Source organism: Danio rerio, chromosome 17 (assembly GCF_052040795.2).
Source record: "Danio rerio strain M-AB ecotype USA chromosome 17, GRCz13ab, whole genome shotgun sequence".
In the NCBI taxonomy this organism is placed as follows: Eukaryota; Metazoa; Chordata; class Actinopteri; order Cypriniformes; family Danionidae; genus Danio; species Danio rerio.
In genome coordinates, this window is record NC_141037.1 from 51,228,359 (window position 1) to 51,245,457 (window position 17,099).

At 33.7% G+C, this 17,099-nt stretch overlaps 1 protein-coding gene across 3 annotated transcripts in view; it reads left to right on the plus strand.

The window, feature by feature from the left end:
* si:dkey-206p8.1 overlaps window positions 1-13,683 on the plus strand; it is a 60,773-nt gene extending 47,090 nt beyond the window's left edge. Inside the window, exons 5-10 of one of the 3 annotated variants that reach the window (XM_087288440.1) lie at window positions 523-553; window positions 2,081-2,189; window positions 4,992-5,152; window positions 7,503-7,632; window positions 8,593-8,619; window positions 11,672-13,683. In XM_087288440.1, the coding sequence (XP_087144566.1) occupies window positions 523-553; window positions 2,081-2,189; window positions 4,992-5,152; window positions 7,503-7,632; window positions 8,593-8,619; window positions 11,672-11,877 (664 nt within the window). In that variant the 3' untranslated portion in view covers window positions 11,878-13,683. The remainder of the gene's footprint in view (window positions 1-522; window positions 554-2,080; window positions 2,190-4,991; window positions 5,153-7,502; window positions 7,633-8,592; window positions 8,620-11,671) is intronic. The other 2 variants (NM_001442486.1, NM_001442487.1) reach the window with 2 other exon arrangements.
* Window positions 13,684-17,099: the final 3,416 nt, after the last annotated feature.

Sequence of the window (17,099 nt, forward strand, 5' to 3'; positions counted from 1 at the left end):
CACGTGCAGTGATGTTGAGACTGTGATGCACGTGCTTCCATGCTGTTTTATTCATGCAGTATGTACACTGAATAAATATGCATGTATGAATGGAACTTTAGCTTGTAGGAATATTATGTTCCACAATGCAATGTATTTAATCAAGCTTTTCTAATGCAGGGCTCAACAATAAGGAGTGCATGAATTTTGCTCATTATATATTTATTAACATTTTTAAAATATTTAAATTCTAGATTCACAGACATTATTTTTTACACATTATTTAAAATATGTGGCTAAGAAATATCTATTAACTTCTTTTATTATTATTATTATTATTATTATTATTATTATTATTATTATTTAATTATGTATTTTTATTTTTTGATGGTGCCAGTGAAAATTTTGATAGGGCAAGTAAAAGTCAGATCAGGCCAGTAGAAAAAATCCTTTAAGTTGAACCCTGTTAATGTGAGAGAAAAAAAAAATTGTGTGTGATGCCTTTTGTACCTTTATTTCTAATGTTTCTGTCCTTTCTTTCAGACCCCATCTTGCTTTGGAATACAGTGGCAAGGTATGAACATTATCATATAGAATATGCAATATAACTAGTCTAGGACTGCACAATAGAAATTTAGAGATAATTTTATATGCAATATCTGTACTGTAAAAAGGTGTGAATACTCACATTAATCTGATGAGACGAGTTTATTTGTTGCATGCCTTGGTTGTTTATTCAAAATTGACCAATTAGATAGAGTTTATGCTTATATAGCAGGTGCTATTTTGCTATTCGCTAGACTGGGCCCAAAGGTTAACCTAGTCTGAGCAGATAGTGGAAAGTAAACACTAACGGCGGAAGTTAAAGTAAGTGACAACAGTCAATAGGAATGAAAATATCTGACAAGGTTTTTAGTTATTAAAGGGACAGTTCACCCAAAAATCACAATTTGTCTAATTTTCGTTTTTCTGTTGAACACAAAAATATATATTTGCTGGAAAAAGTATGGAAATCAGTAGCCATTTTCTTCCATAGTAGTTGTTTTTTCCTACAATGGATGTCAATGGTTACAGGTTTCCAACATTCTTTAAAAAATAATAATAATTTGTGTTATTTTACAACAAGCGAAAGATATTTTGAAGAATGTTAGAAACCTGGAACTTTTGACTTCCATGGTAGTTGTTTTTCCAACTAGGGATGTCAATGGTTTCAAACATTCTTTAAAATTTCTTATTTTGTGTTCAAAAGAAGAAGCTCAAACAGTTTGAAACCACATGAGGGTGCATAAATGTTTGTACCTCAACATTGTTTTTTTACCCTGAAAAAAAAAAAAAATTATATATATATATATATATATATATATATATATATATATATATATATATATATATACATATATATATATATATATATATATATATATATATATTTTTTTTTTTTTTAATTAAGATTTTTTATGCGGTGCTTTACATTATTGTATTTGTGCATATACATTAAATTAGTCAGTACTGAAGCTAAATCTGGAGCTTATCTAACAAAATAACTTATGATAACTGTTCAAAAACTAGTACCCCCAAATTTATATGTTGTAGTAAAATATTAAATTCAAATTCAATACAAAGGAAAAATCAAGAGAATTTTTTTTTTAATTTTGTTCTAATTTTGTTTCTCTATATTTTGATTGAATTTAATTGTATTATTTTTACATTTCTAAATATGTTTGTGACTAAAGGATTATTTTAATACATATATCTGTTTAAAAAAACTGTTTTTTTTTTAAATGCACTAAAATACATCATCTATATTCACTGAGAAATGGATAAAAATGTTAATTTTTAAAAATATTCATATTCAAAAAGTGATTTACTCAGTTTGTGCTGAGCACTGTATATTTCCAGTTTATTTTAGTATAGTCATTACATCAATAAATCAATACAAAATAGCTAATACAAATCACATTTCTTTTGGGAAATATTTTATTGCAATACTCAACAACATTGCATATTGTGCAGTCCTAAATATGACAGAAAGCTTCAAAAGTGAATAAACCTGAAGAAATGTAAAGTAATTGTATTTTCTTGAATTTCTTTCTCCATTTAGGCCACTAAAATCCACCAGCGAGCGTTAGGTAACGATCATCCCATCACAGCGCGGAGTCTGGAGCTGCTGGCGACCGTCTATGCTGAGATTGGCAAGACAGAATATACAAGTAACTGAACCACTTATATAACAGTCAATTTGATTCCACATGGACTTATGAGAAATCACTTTAAAAAAAATTCTGTAATATAAAAAATAAACACAGGTGTGCACCAAACAAGTATAACAAGACCTGCATAATACACTCTAGTGCAAATCTTTTTAAATATGAGTACAGACTAAAGATTTGTAAACCATTAAAAATACAGAAGATGAAACAAATGTCAGAGTGCTCGTGCTTGTTTTTTAATTGCTTAATAGTTGTCAGAAAGTGTCAGAAATGCATCTCTTTGTTGCAGATTTTAATTGCTGGTGCTGTTTTGATTCCTTTATACATTTTATTAGCTCTTCATATGTGCAGTGAGCACATTCATCCCAGTACACAGGATTGTTTAAGATGTTTGTGAAACTCCCAAAATATATATCATTACAAACAAACAAAAAATCTTTATTATGTATGTATATATGTATGTATTGCCACGGCATGAGGAAATACAACAACTGTTTTCAAAATAATCTTTTAGTCATAATAAAGACTATATATTTATGTGGCTGAAAGGAGAACATTGTGCAGACTTCGGTCAATTATGTACAATGTAGAACGCCACAGAAAATCCTTCCTTCCCACTGCTATCAGACTTCATAACGTCTCCCTCAGTCACTTACCCTTACAGTAATCTATGCAATACCTTGCTGCTTGTGCAGTATATTTACTTATTATGGGTTTTAGTGTGTAGAAGTTTGTGCATTATGTTTTAGGATGTGCAATAGTCTATTAGGTGCAATATTTGTAAGTTTTTTTAGGTGTTAAATATTTTTAGTGCAATATCATTGTTTTTTAAATGAGTGTTGTATCACTTTATTACTTAAAATATTTTATGTGCAATTGTTTTATGTGTAATGTTATTGGTTTTGGTTAATATTATTTTCATTACTTGATATATGACTTAATAGTATTAGTTACCACTGATTCTTTTAAGTGTAATATCTTATATAATAGTTTGTGTATTTATGTATTGTGGCTGTTTCCTTCTATAGATTGGTTGGATTTATGTGACTTATTTCACTTATTTAATTTATTTATTCTGTCTTGTGTTTTTGTGTTTCTGTGTTTGTGTGTTATGGCAGTCATTACGCAAGCAATTTCCTGCGGGATCAATAAAGTTTTCTAAGTCTAAGTCTAATATATTTATATATATATATATATATATATATATATAGTCTTTATTATGACTAAAAGATGATTTTGAAAACAGTTGTTGTATTTGCTCATGCCGTGGCAACAATTCATAGAAACTGTGTCCCAAATGGCACACTATGCACTCATGAACTATGTACTTAAGCACTTACACACTCAACAGGATAGTATATGTATGTAGTGGTGTCCCAAATGGCACACTAATGTTTTTTTACTAGGCGGATGTTCAAAGCGTTTCCCTGATGACGTTTGACGGTTGCCAAATCAGTGAAATAAACAACCGAATTATCAAGTAATACCTGCCGGGAGTATTACCGCATTGACCATCGGGAGGCGCTATAATCACTCTCGTAGGAGAATTTTGCCCCTTCCGCTACGTAAGCAAACCTGCGGTCGTTGAGTGCGTGAAGTGTCCATCATTCCACACACTTAATTTTAGCAGCTGAATGAGTGCATCATCCGGGTAATTAAAGTGCACTTATTATTTTTAAAGTTTTCAGTGTGAACAAACTACTTACACTATTTATACTACAAAATGGCGTAGAATAGTGCATAAGTATGCGATTTGGGACGCAGCTAGAGATTACTTGTTTTGTTCGGTGTTTGTGACTTTGAAACCAAAATTTTCCCATATTACCGATGTCCTGCTTTTCTTTAATATCAATTAGTCTATTGATGCTTCTGAAGTGTTTTTTTTTTTTTTTTCATTGTAGCCATTTCCCATATTTCAATTGCGCTATTCTGATTGGGCAGAACTAAAGTGTGCTCACTCAATTGGTTAGTAAGACTGTCACACACAGACGTCATTCAGAACCATTCTGGGTGGGGTCTGGTCTGGGTGGGGGAAATTAAATAATACATATAAATATCATATCGCAGCCTCTAGATTAGCTAATCGCAGTGTTTAAAATTGTAAAAATCTTCCTAGCAATACATGAGTGAAAATAGTTTTAAAATCTGTCACCTTTTTTAACTGTTAAAGCAAAATTATATTGTGTTTATATATATATATATATATATATATATATATATATATATATATATATATATATATATATATATATATATATATATATACTTACAGGGCTTTGGGTGGGTTAGGTTAGACCACTCAGGGAGGAAGCAAGGCAGCTGCACTACATTTAAGTGTACTGTACTTACCCTTCTGTACAATAAAAAACAGCTGAGGTAAATCACCCGAACAACCAAACATTTATTCCAAAGCATGCACTTTCTGTCCAAGGCTGATGGTGCTTTAGATCTGCAGCTGAAAAGCCGCCATCGTGCATTTGACAGTTTGAGGCCAGGGCATTTTTGCGAGCAAAAATGCTTTGCTAGTTTTCTGCAGAGACCGGGTCGCTCTGCATCTTCACCCTTGCCTGTTTCCTACAGTAGATGATGAAAAATGTATTGTATAGGGCAAGCAATGTGTCACCAATGTCAAACTCGGCTGCAGACTCAGCATTCTGAAAGAAAAATGCTTTCGCCACAACATATCACCTGTGTCATAGGTACAGTGCTAAATGGTTCTCTGCTTAACAAATGTGTGAATTCCTTTATTTGCTGAAGTGAAGTCTACTAATATGTCCTCCTCTTATTGTTTGTGTTTGGCAGATTCGTTGGGAGAGTGTGTGTCGACACTATCCAAGAGGTTCTCAGCCACAGAGTCTTTCAGCGATGCTCTGAGCAGCATCTCTTATAGCCATAAAGACAGAAACTCTGAGCTACGACACAGAAAAGAGCCATACACACTACAAGACACTCTTAAAACTAAGGTAAAACTATAAAGAGAATCCGGTGTAAAGAATTTTCAGTAACATTTTCTATGATACCCTGTTTATTCATTAATTCATTCATTTTCTTTTTGGCTTAGTCCCTTTATTAATCTGAGGTCACCACAGTGGAATGAATCACCAACTTATCCAGCAAATGTTTTACGCAGCGGATGCCCTTCCAGCCGCAACCTATCGATGGGAAACATCCATACATTCTCATTCACACACATACACTACGGACAGTTTAGCATTTCCCCCACAGTCCAAAGACATGCACTATAGGTGAATTGAGTGAGCTTAATTGTCCATAGTGATTGTGTGGGTGTGAAAGCAAGAGTGTACGGGTGTTTTGCAGTGCTGGGTTGTGGCTGGAAGGCTATCCGCTGCGTAAAACACATGCTGGATGAGTTTGCAGTTCATTCCTCTGTGGTGACCCCTGATTAATAAAGGGACTGAGCTGAAAAGAAAATGAATGAGTGAATCAATGAGTGAATGAATGAATAAATCAATGAATGAATGAATGCATGGGAGTTTCTTCACCATTATAAGTCAATAGGCAAGTTTTGGTTGCTCTTGCAATTTAGGGGAACAACTGTGTACTCAGTTTAATATAGTTTTACACAAGCTTGATGGTGTCTTCTATTTTGTAAGATTTTGTGTTTATTTAACATGTTCCCATGTTAAGTCAATAAGATTTTTCCAAGTTTTCCAGGTCAGTTTTCGAAAAACTGAAAGTTGGACCAGTTAGAAAGATAATATTTTTTTTTTACATGAAATGTGTGTATTTTTAAATGCATTGCAATTCTACTGTCTATGGGGTCACAGTGGTGGACAGTGTACTGAAAAATCATACTCAAGTAAAATTATTTTTACAAGACTTGCCTAAAAATGTAGTGTAAGTAGAGTAAAAGTATTTGATGTAAATATTACTCAAAGTATGAATAAAAAGTAGACCTTTCAAAAGGACTCAAGAGTAGTGGGTAGTGAGTATTACCCTGTAAAAAGCTGATGCATTTACATTGTAATTTGTAGATGTGTAAAAGTGCATTAACTATTGCCTAGCAGGCACACAACATCATAAGACATTAATATTAGGTTCGATTTAGTTTGATGTCAGATGACGAAAATTCAAGTTCAAGTTGCTTTATTGTCATGACATTAAGTACAGTATTGCCAAAGCACTTCAAATATGAAATATATTAAAACCATAGAAAAATTAATAAAAATTAAATTAATTAATAATTAAAATTAAATAAATTCATTGTCTAGCCATTGTATAAGGACAATGTTATTTTGATGTCCAATTATGACGTCAAATGACGTTGATATTTTGTTGATTTTAGGTTGTTAAAAAGTGACCAAAATTCAACGTCGAGCCAACATCTTAAACCAACGTCATATAGACGTCAAATACTGACATTTATTCATTAGGTATGGCAACCAAAATCCAATGTCTGATAGACGTCATAGTAGTAACATCCACACAATGTCAAGCTGTAACATTGTAGACATTGATATATTGTTGATTTTAGGTTAGACGGTTGATGTGATGTTGGGTTCTGATGTCAACACGATTTTTGTTTCCAAACAAAATGCAACGTCCCCACGACATTAGGGTACAACTTTAATCTGACGTCATGTTGACGTCTTGTGTCTGCTGAGTGTTTTGGGACATTTCGGTCTTCATACAGTAAACACTTATCATCTTCTCATCAGTAACATGCATCTTAACAGTCTTTAGATTTTGTACACCTTCTTGGACACTTTTAATGCTTCCAAACAGTTTACTGCATTTATAAATCGCCCATGTCTTGAAGTAGTTTGTTATTATGCGATTTACCTCTTTACTTCTATGTGCGATTTGATTGGACAGGAATCACAGGACTGATTGTTCTAGTCCCCATAGACAAAAAATAAATAAATAAAGTAGTGACTGTAAAAAGACTGTGAAAGTAGTAAAAGTACAGAGATACAGCATTAAAAATGTACTCAAGGTAAAGTAAAAGTACACATTTTGAAAACTACTTAATAAATTACAATTCCTGAGGAAAAAAAAAACACTTTATTACAGTAGTTTGAGTATTTATAATTTGTTTCTTTACACTACTGTAGATTAATCACATCATTATCCCACAACTCAGCTTGTTGTTTTCCACTCTGCTACTTCTTGCTGTTAAAATGTCATGACATTTTACTGCACACAGTCAAGTCACATGAAAATTGTGTGTTAATGCCAAAAGGTTACAGGAATCTGCAGCTGAAGGTCTTAAGTTTACTACCACAGTCAGACAACCTTAATATTGTCTCTATCAAACATTGTGCAAGTAAGTGTTTTTCTTTCTGATTTTAGGTCATACATGAAAAACTGCCCACCTCTATCCTAAAAAGGTCAAATGTGAGCAATGTGGAGTCAGACCCATCGCGCAAGAGAAAAACTGAGAGACGGGTTCGCTTCAGAGAGCCAGAGATCACTGTTCATGGTGAGACAATTTAAACAAATCTGCTCCAGCAGTCCCTCAAATCCCCAGAGTCTCTTTTGAACTGCTCTTTTAGTGGATTTCTGCGTTATTAAGAGCTGGCACTTAAAGTACTAAGTAAATTAAACATGCTGAAGTGGCTTGTAAAAGATTCTCTCTTTGAGAGCTGCGCTTAATAATTCCTCTCATTTTGAAAAAAAAAGAAAGAAAGAAAGAAAGAAAGAGGAGGATGCACAATTGTGCCCAAGTGATTTACTTTCCAGATTAATTATACATGCAAATTAGGCAGCATGCAATCTGTGCCAATAAGATCGTTGTGGTAATGAAACAAGGAATTTAAAAAAAAGGTAATTAAATTTTGTCTTTCTCTTAGGATCTCATCTTGTTGAAAGACTTTAACAAAATTCAATAAAGGTTATACAATTAATATTGTCACTTCTGACTCCATACTGTAGATATAATAGTCTTGTTGTTACTAATGTAGAGATGTATGAGACTCAGCTCTAAAACAATTTCCTTTCTGTTGGGCTGTGTGTGTGTGTGTGTGTGTGTGTGTGTGTGTGTGTGTGTGTGTGTGTGTGTGTGTGTGTGTGTGTGTGTGTGTGTGTGTGTGTGTGTGTGTGTGTGTGTGTTTGTGTGTGTGTGTGTGTGTGTGTGTGTGTGTGTGTGTGTGTGTGTGTGTGTGTGTGTTTGTGTTTGTGTTTGTGTCTGTGTGCGTGCGTGCATGCATGCGTGCGTGTGTGGAGGATATATTTTGTTCCATATGGACTAGTCATGTATATTACAGCAATGATGTGCATTGCTAATAGACCGACTAGTCATTGCACACCAAAAAGTTGCCCAACAACATTTACTGTGATTCCACATTTGATTACTGTACTCTTTTATGGTTTTACGAAGATTTTGAGTAGCTAAATCTCGAGCCTAAAAGCTGATTGTCATCTTTTATATGTTGGGTTCCAGACATTCCGTATTATGACTGTTTAGGAGGTAAGTAAACTAAACAGTGTGGTGGATCTCAATAATGCATGAAAAAATGCATGATTGATTGATTTGAATGATTCATTATGTATTAATTTAATTATTTGGTCACACTTTACAATAAGGTTCATTAGTTAATGTTAATTAATGCATTTACTATTATGAACAAACATTGAACAATACATTTACTACAGTATTTATTAATGTTAATAAATGTTAGTTAATGAAAATACAGTTATTCATTGTTAGTTCATGTTAACTCATGGTACATTAACTAATGTTAACAAGCATGAACTTGAATGTTAATAATGCATTAGTAAATGTTCAAATATGATTAATAAATGCTGTACACGTGTTGTTCATGATTAGTTCATGTTAGTAAATGCATTAACTAATGAACCTTATTGTAAAGTGTTACCAATTTTATTATTATTTTATTATTTTGCATGCATGCATTCTGAGGCCTGTTGAACAAACTCTCTGTGTTGCAAAGTAAAGTTTATGTTGAGAAAACCAAAGAAAAATCCAACCATGTTAAGATCAGGTTAAGTGGTTTTACAGTACTTGAAATAAACTTTCTCTGTCAACTTGAGGTTAGTGCATGTACCTGAAAAGTACATGTGCAGCGAATGGCCAATAATGCAACACATGAGAGAGTCAGTTTGATTCATTCCTTGAGAGATTCAGCAGTTCACTTCTCTGTTGAAGATTAAGACATATAATTAACAGAAAACAATCATGAATTTGAAAAAGCACATTGACAAGGAGCAACAAAAGTTTGGGAAGTCAGAATTATTAGCCCTCTTCGTTTTTCTTTTTCTTTTTTAAATATTTCCCAAATTGTGTTTAACAGACCGAAAACAAAATAAAAATTCACAGTATGTCTGATAATATTATTTCTTCTGGAGAAACTCTTATTTGTTTAATTTCGGCTAGAATAAAAGCATTTTTTTAAACACCATTTTAAGAACTAAATTATTAGCCCCTTTAAGCTGTTTTTTTTTTTTTTTTGTCAATAGTCTACAGAACAAACCATCGTTATACAATAACTTGCCTAATTACCCTAACCTGCCTAGTTAAATTAATTAACCTAGTTAAGGTAAATGTCACTTTAAGCTGTATAGAAGTGTCTTATCCGTATATATGTATAGAAGTGTAAAATATCTAGTCAAATATTATTTGCTGTCATCAGAGCAAAGATTAAAAAAAATGTTATTAGAAATTAGTAATTAAAACTATTATGTTTAAAAATGTGTTAAAAAAATAAACAGGGGGTCTATCAATTCGGGGGAGGGGTGGTGGTAATAATTCTGACTTCAACTGTATATCAACGCAAATCAGTCAATAGAACCCAGTCAACCCACTTTCTTAAGCCCAAAGAATGTTTGCTCAAACTAAATGCAAAATTAGCTATGGTTTAAAACCCAAACTGGCTTTGTACATCAGGCCTCTGGTACATTGGATTTTGAGTTGCACTTTTCTGTGGCTATTACAGTGCACATGGATGGTGCTTCAATTTTGAAATATTATATTAAGTTATATGCCATCCATGCAAATCCAAGTAGCCTTGTTTTTAATGTTTTTGTTTTATTTTTTTAAGGCTGTTAGCATAGTGGAATTCTTATTTATCTAGTAAAAAATGCACCTCTGATGCGTTCCTATAGATCATTGTTAACTAATAGTTTCAAATATTTTAGAATTTCGATCAAATAAATGCTGTTGTACTTGCACAGATAAAAAATAAATTATTAGCCTCTAAAATTAGATTTTGTTTTCCAAATATATTCCAAACAGTGACACGGTGGCCCAGGGGTTAGCACTGCCACCTCATAGCAAGAAGGTTGCTTGTTCAAGTCCCAGTAGGGCCAGTTGGCATTTATCGTATGTGTGGAGTTTGCATGTTCTCCCTGGAAGTGCAGCCGCTTTGTAAAACATATGCTGGATAAGTTGGCAGTTCATTCCGCTGGGGCGACCGCTGATGAATAAAGGGACTAAGCAAAAGGAAAAAAGAATAAATAGATTCCAAGTGATGTATAAAGAGCACGGAAATAAACACACCAATTTGTATTATACTGTATGTTTCTTATTTCAATTCATCAGAATTTCTATAGTGCTTTTTACCACACAGATTGTATTAGAGCAGATAAACATATACTGTAGATGACGAAAAGAGAATAAAAAGCTATAACAATATCTCAAAACTGTGAGCATTCCAGCAAATTAGTCAGTCAGAAAATAAGAAGTAGTTTGCTGGTTTAGTTCTAATTAAATTAAGTTAATTAAATAAAAGTTTTTATACTATTTACATGGTTTTGTTTCCCATGCATATGGTATTTTGAATTATTTTACCAAGGCCAATTGTTCAATTATTTTTTAGCCATGAAAACTTAATTTCTCCCATCACTTGCTGACATTGTTTACAAGTAGCTTATGATTTAATCCTGGTTTTATACCAGTGTTTTATAGATTGACGTAGAACGGAATTTACAGTGACTTATTTCAGGCATTCAGAATTGATTTAAGAGACTTTAACTTGTTTATTATGCACTTTAAAACTTCACAGTCCTTTCACATTCACAAATAGCTTGATTATTCAAATATTTAAAAAGCATGATTCGTTAAAGGAACCCTATTATGCACCCTTTGCAAAAGATGTAAATTAAGTGCCTTCTAAAATTTTATCATAACTCTTTAAAACTGCCCCTTTTCGGCTTTTATCCTAATTGTGCCGTTTGGTGACTGTCACTTTAAATTCGAATGGGATTGTGCTCTTCTCAAAAGAAGGTGGAGCTACAAATGCCTATGTGTCAGCATAGCGGCAGATTTATAAACAAGACTAACATTCCATGCTAATAGGGGTTTTTATGAAGTATGATTATAAATAATAACATTTATATATTTTTTACTATTAGAAGCTGGATATATTCACAGACTGCTGCCACACAACTGTATTTAATAACCTGATAAAAATAAATGTTTTTAAACAATATTTATGTATCTTTAAGCTGTTACGAATCCAAATTAAAGAAGGTAGTATGTCACTCTGACTTTTGTGTTTCAGTATACGACACCCCACAGAGCCGTTTGCACCTGGCCCTGCTGACCTGTCTGTTCCTGCTGCTGTCAGCGTTGGGTCTAGCATTATACTGTACGGACCGCCGGAGACCCCAGCGAGCCTGCGAAGAGCTGCAGACGGCGCTGGCTGTGTATCTGCTTCAGTTCAAACAGATTGTTTGGGCCTGCTGGATCTGGCTGACCATGCAATGACCATAACTGACCAGCATCGAGCAATGAAAGGAAAAAAAAAAGGTCGACATGATTTTTGAAAGACTGCAGAGGAAGTTAATGTTGTTATTGCTTTGTTTTCACTGTTCTAATCAGACTGGTCACCAGTTTAAATCTCTTGAGGATGTTCAACATCCACCTCCATTTGAAGGCCATTTGCTTCTCCACACCATTAAATGAGGGTGTGTTTTTTTGCCCTTTATGGTGGCACAGTTAATGCCACATCCTCATTATACAGAGTCGTATATATATATATATATATATATAATCAGGTCTCTGTAGCCCTTTGTCCTTGTATAGCGGTTCTAGACGATACGTTTTAAAGCATCGGTTGGTCCAAAGAATTTGTGCAGCAATAGTCATTAAAACCTTTATACTGGGAAACCTACTGTACTGTTAATACAGAACACGAATGAATTAATGCAGTATGTCACTGTTAGAGCCCGACTGATTCATTGGCAGGTCATTGATTTATTATCATTCAAATTAGGCATGTGATATATACCGTATTGGTCTTTAATGTGCAATACAGTGTTTAAAAAAAGCACCATGTAACATATTACATGATCACCAAAACACATAAAGATCTGACACACCGCATGTGCTTAGAGAATGCGTAACTGCATGGCTGGACCATTTCCTGCTAGTGATGTTCTTTGCTAATAATATTTTGTATTAAAATTTAGTCAAGTTCTGAAGCACTATTTTGTGATATGATATAAATAAGTAACAATGTAAGGGCTTATTGATTTAAAAAGAGTACATTTAAAGGGAAAGTTCACTCAAAGATGAAAATTCTGTCATCATTTACTCAGCCTTCACCTGTGCCAAAGTAGTTTGACTTTCTTCTGTTAAGAAATTTGGAAACCTGTAATCCTTTACTTCTATGGATGTGAATGGTTACCAGTTTTCAGCTTTTTTCAAAATGTCTTCTTTTGTGTTTAACAGAGAAATGAAAGTCAAAAGGGTTTGGAACCACAAGAGGGTTAGTATATAGTGAGTACATTTTAATTTTTAGGTGAACTGTCTCTTTAAGAATCTGTAGCAAATGTTTACTGAAATGCAAAATTTATACAGGATTGGTATGGGAATCTGTTCATCCTCCAATATCGCGTTCTACAATGGATTTTCACATCTTAGGTTGTGTTCACACTTGACAGAGTTGGTCTAATTTAAACAGCTCTAGTCAAAATGCTGTTTATTTGAATATGATGAATGCTGGAATCTAGTGATGTGACGCTGTGCACCAAGGCGTCAAAGCATGTTTAAAAAATAATCTCACAATGAAGCAGTGTACCAGAGCTTAATTAATTTTGCCATAATCACATGATCAGTGATGTCCGAAGCTTCATTTTTGCCTATACCCTGGTGACTGCTTCGAATTTTGAATCAAAGGTTTAAACACCCTAGTGGGTTATTAAAATGTATAACAAGAGATGAGGCGTCAGTTATTTACATTTCTACTATTTCAAAGCACTGCACTGGTCCCATGCACCAGTAGTTCAACTAAAATACAATAGTAATTTTTAGTTAAAAACTTTTGAACCATACTAAAGTGTATTAGTTGATTTACTTATTTAACTATTTTTAATAAATGCTAAAACATGGTGTTTTATAGTGTAAAACTGAGGCCAGCTGGCGAGTTCAGCGCAAAAGCTTCGGTACCATAGCCTCCTCTTTCGAGCATTCACCTTGCATGCAGCAATCCCTGATTTGATTCTTGTTTGAACCGAGTGGGTGCAGGAGCAGTTGGAATACAATAAACGTAAATATTTTTGAACACATTGATTTTACTACAGTCATAGGTGGTGTATATGTTCTTTATTCCTTCTATGTAAAAAGACTACAGTAATCGGGTAATTTGTATTTAATACTATTGTAGTATTACTACATGATTGTGTTGGTCGGTTTTTAATATTTGACAATTTTACAAAACAGAAGAGGGCCTCATTAAGCTGTGATTTGAAAAGCTTTGAGTAATGAACTTTTTTTTCGATATAATTGAGTTGAATGGTTCACTAGTTCAGAACGCTTCATTTCACTATCATCTAAACCAGTGGTTCCCAACCTTTTTTTGCTTGAGACCCCCTTTTCCCCTGGAAAATATTGTAAGGCCCCCCTCCACATTAAATGATATTATCGCTTATGTAAGTTTGCTTAGTAATAGTATGTTTATTACTATATCTAGATATGTTTATGCACAAATAATAGCCTAATGTAAAATATAAAAGGAAACATCGGTGGCGTGGAGGGTGACAAGCTAATAAAACATTGCTGTCGCTCTGATACAAGTTTTATTTATAGAGAAAAGTACAAAGCACTGCAGTGTTTGCATGTTTTGTGTTTGTCTTAGAAAATTTGTCTCACTTAAATGTCAATAATCAATACAAGCTGAAGCTGAGCTATCAATTCTTGTCATGTGACTTGCGGTCATGCCGCGCACCTCCATTGGAAAGAACCAACCTGTGCAAACTCTAGAAATATGCAATATGTGAACGGCCCCAAAAGGCCGCCATCATTTGGAATCTCGATCAGTTGATTTTCTTGCAGAGCCATGCTGGATTCACCTGATTTGCTGACAAATGGGTTGCGAATCCATACCTTGGCAGTCTGTGGGTCCTTCACTGGGCCTTTCTCCTGTTGCAAAGAAACTTTCCAGAGATGTCTGCTTCTTACATATTTTGCTACTTGTGGGTTAAATTTGGGCGCTTAAGTGATCGAGATGTAAGCCAGAGAATACGGTCATTTTTTCAAAATAAAAGTAAAAGATCATTCAGACTCAGATAATAAAACAGCATAATTAATTAATGAATTCTTGTGTAGCCCGGTACCAGTTGATCCACACACCTATGATTAAGGACCACTGAGCTAGGGGATAAAATGAACTAAGGCAACATGATCATTCTCCTAATTGTCTATTGCTAAGACATTTTTAAAATGTGACGCGAACCCCCACAAAGCTCGCTGAGGCCCCCTTGTGGACTGGGTCCCCTCTGTTGGGAACTGCTGCACTAGGCTACAGAAGATTTATTTGGACCCTGTCAGTTGAACCCAGATTTGCCAGATCTCGAAACACTTCTGAAATGACCGATGCTTTGAATCGCTGTAGTCACATGTCCTTGGGTTTCGAAACACATTAGTCACGTGACCTGGGTTTTTTTAATCACCTTAGTCATGTCACCTGGCTGTTTTGGATCATGCTTGGGTGTAGTGTTTCAAAACACTTGCACTTCGGGATCGTGTCGAAACGTCAGTTTTACACCAGCCATCTCTAATGGCAACCAAAACACAACGTTTGCTAGATGTTATATTGTTATTATTCACACAACTTCAAGCTATAACATTATTACATAGTGATATTTGGCTGTTTTTAGGTTGCGTTGGAAAGTAGCCTTAATGCAATATCTGTTTAGGGTTGGACACTGACGTCAGCCTGATGTTGGGTTCTGACGTCAACCTGATTTTCATTTTTTTTTTTGAGTGTGCTTATTGAGGTTTGGTTGGAAAGGCTGGTAGGATTTCAGATATGTAAATTTGAATACAAAGTAAATCAATGTTTGACTATGTACAATTTGCTTTTGTTTTGCTTTTTGTTTATATAAATTTTAGGACCGAATGAACCAACAGAGCCAAACAGCATGTGTGAACACACCCTTAATGATAAGTTTTAGGTACTTTTTTTTAATTATTATTTTAAATCAAATGTCAGGTCAATAATTATTTTCACTATGTTCTATTTATTGATTTTTTTCCTGAAATTTAAGCTAAAAATATAATACTACAATTTTAAATATTTAAAATATAAAATATTATAAGTGCAATTATTCCATAGAATTAATTTTTATTTCACATTTTATTTTATTTCAATTATAATTCATATGCATTAATATGAGAAAAGGCATTACTACACGGTTACACACTATTATGATTTTAGGGTAATTTAATTGACGATTACTTGACTGAAAACCACATGAAACCAACATGACTGGAAAAAGTCCATTCAAAGAATTCAGTCTCTTTATCACTCAGCATTGAATCAGACCCAAAATCAGTTGGGCTCTACAGAATGTGCACAGTGTATCCTTTATGAACCTCTATGTATCACATTATATAAGCTTTTTAATGTCCGACAATTTCATTTATCAATTTCTTTTATATTTAATGTACTTGCTGTACATAATGTGGTTGAATGTCTGTGGAATGCAAGACAATGCTATTTAATTTACTAATAATCAAATAGGTTTAGAGTACAAATGTGCATTTAGCAACACGTATAAACTGAATGACATTAATCATTGTTGAAGAATACATTTGTGAAAAGAGAACTGGCACAATAGACACCTTTAGCGTTAATCTACTTTATGAAGGGCAAAGCTGTTACGTTAAGCACAAACGTTTCCATCTGCCATAAATTCTCTCCGAGAAGAGACAGAAAACTGCTGGAGGATGAGCTGGCCATATATTGTCTCATGCACTACTAGATTTAACTAGCAAATAAAAGAAAGCCATTGTTAAAAAAAAATAATAAAAAAAGTTTAATGCTTTTATGACGCTCGCAACATTTCTGTTTATATTTTACATTAACCTGGACCAGCGTCTAGGCCTATGCCTAAAATAGTGCATTACTTTTTGTTTTTGTAGAAAACGTTCTTTTTAGTATTACACTTACTGTAAGTTTTGCACTTTCATTTGTTTAAAATTTCTTTAATTTTTATCAGATCATTTATTTGTTTCTTGTGTCAAAAGCTTTCATACTTGATATCCGCTTGTTAAGAGTGACATCACTTGACACGGCTTCCGGGTCCAAGCGCTCTATCAAACTGTATGTGGAGACTCAACAAGTGGTAATAATAAACATTTACAAAGCAATGTAATCACTTAAAAAATCATGATCGCAGTATACAGTTCAACTCTGTTTATTCTGTTCATGAATTATTAGCCCCCCCCTTTTTTAAATTTTCTTTTTTCTTTTTCAAATGTTTCCCAAATTATGTTTACCAGAGCAAGGACATTTTCACAGTATGTCTGATAATATTTTTTATCTGGAGAAAGTCTTATTTGTTTTATTTTGCCTAGAATAAAAACAAATTTTAATTTTTTAATACAATTTTAAGGTCAAAATTATCAGCCCCTTTAAGCTATTTTTTTATTGTCTACAGAGCAAACCATCATTATACAATGACTTGCCTAATTACCCTACCCTG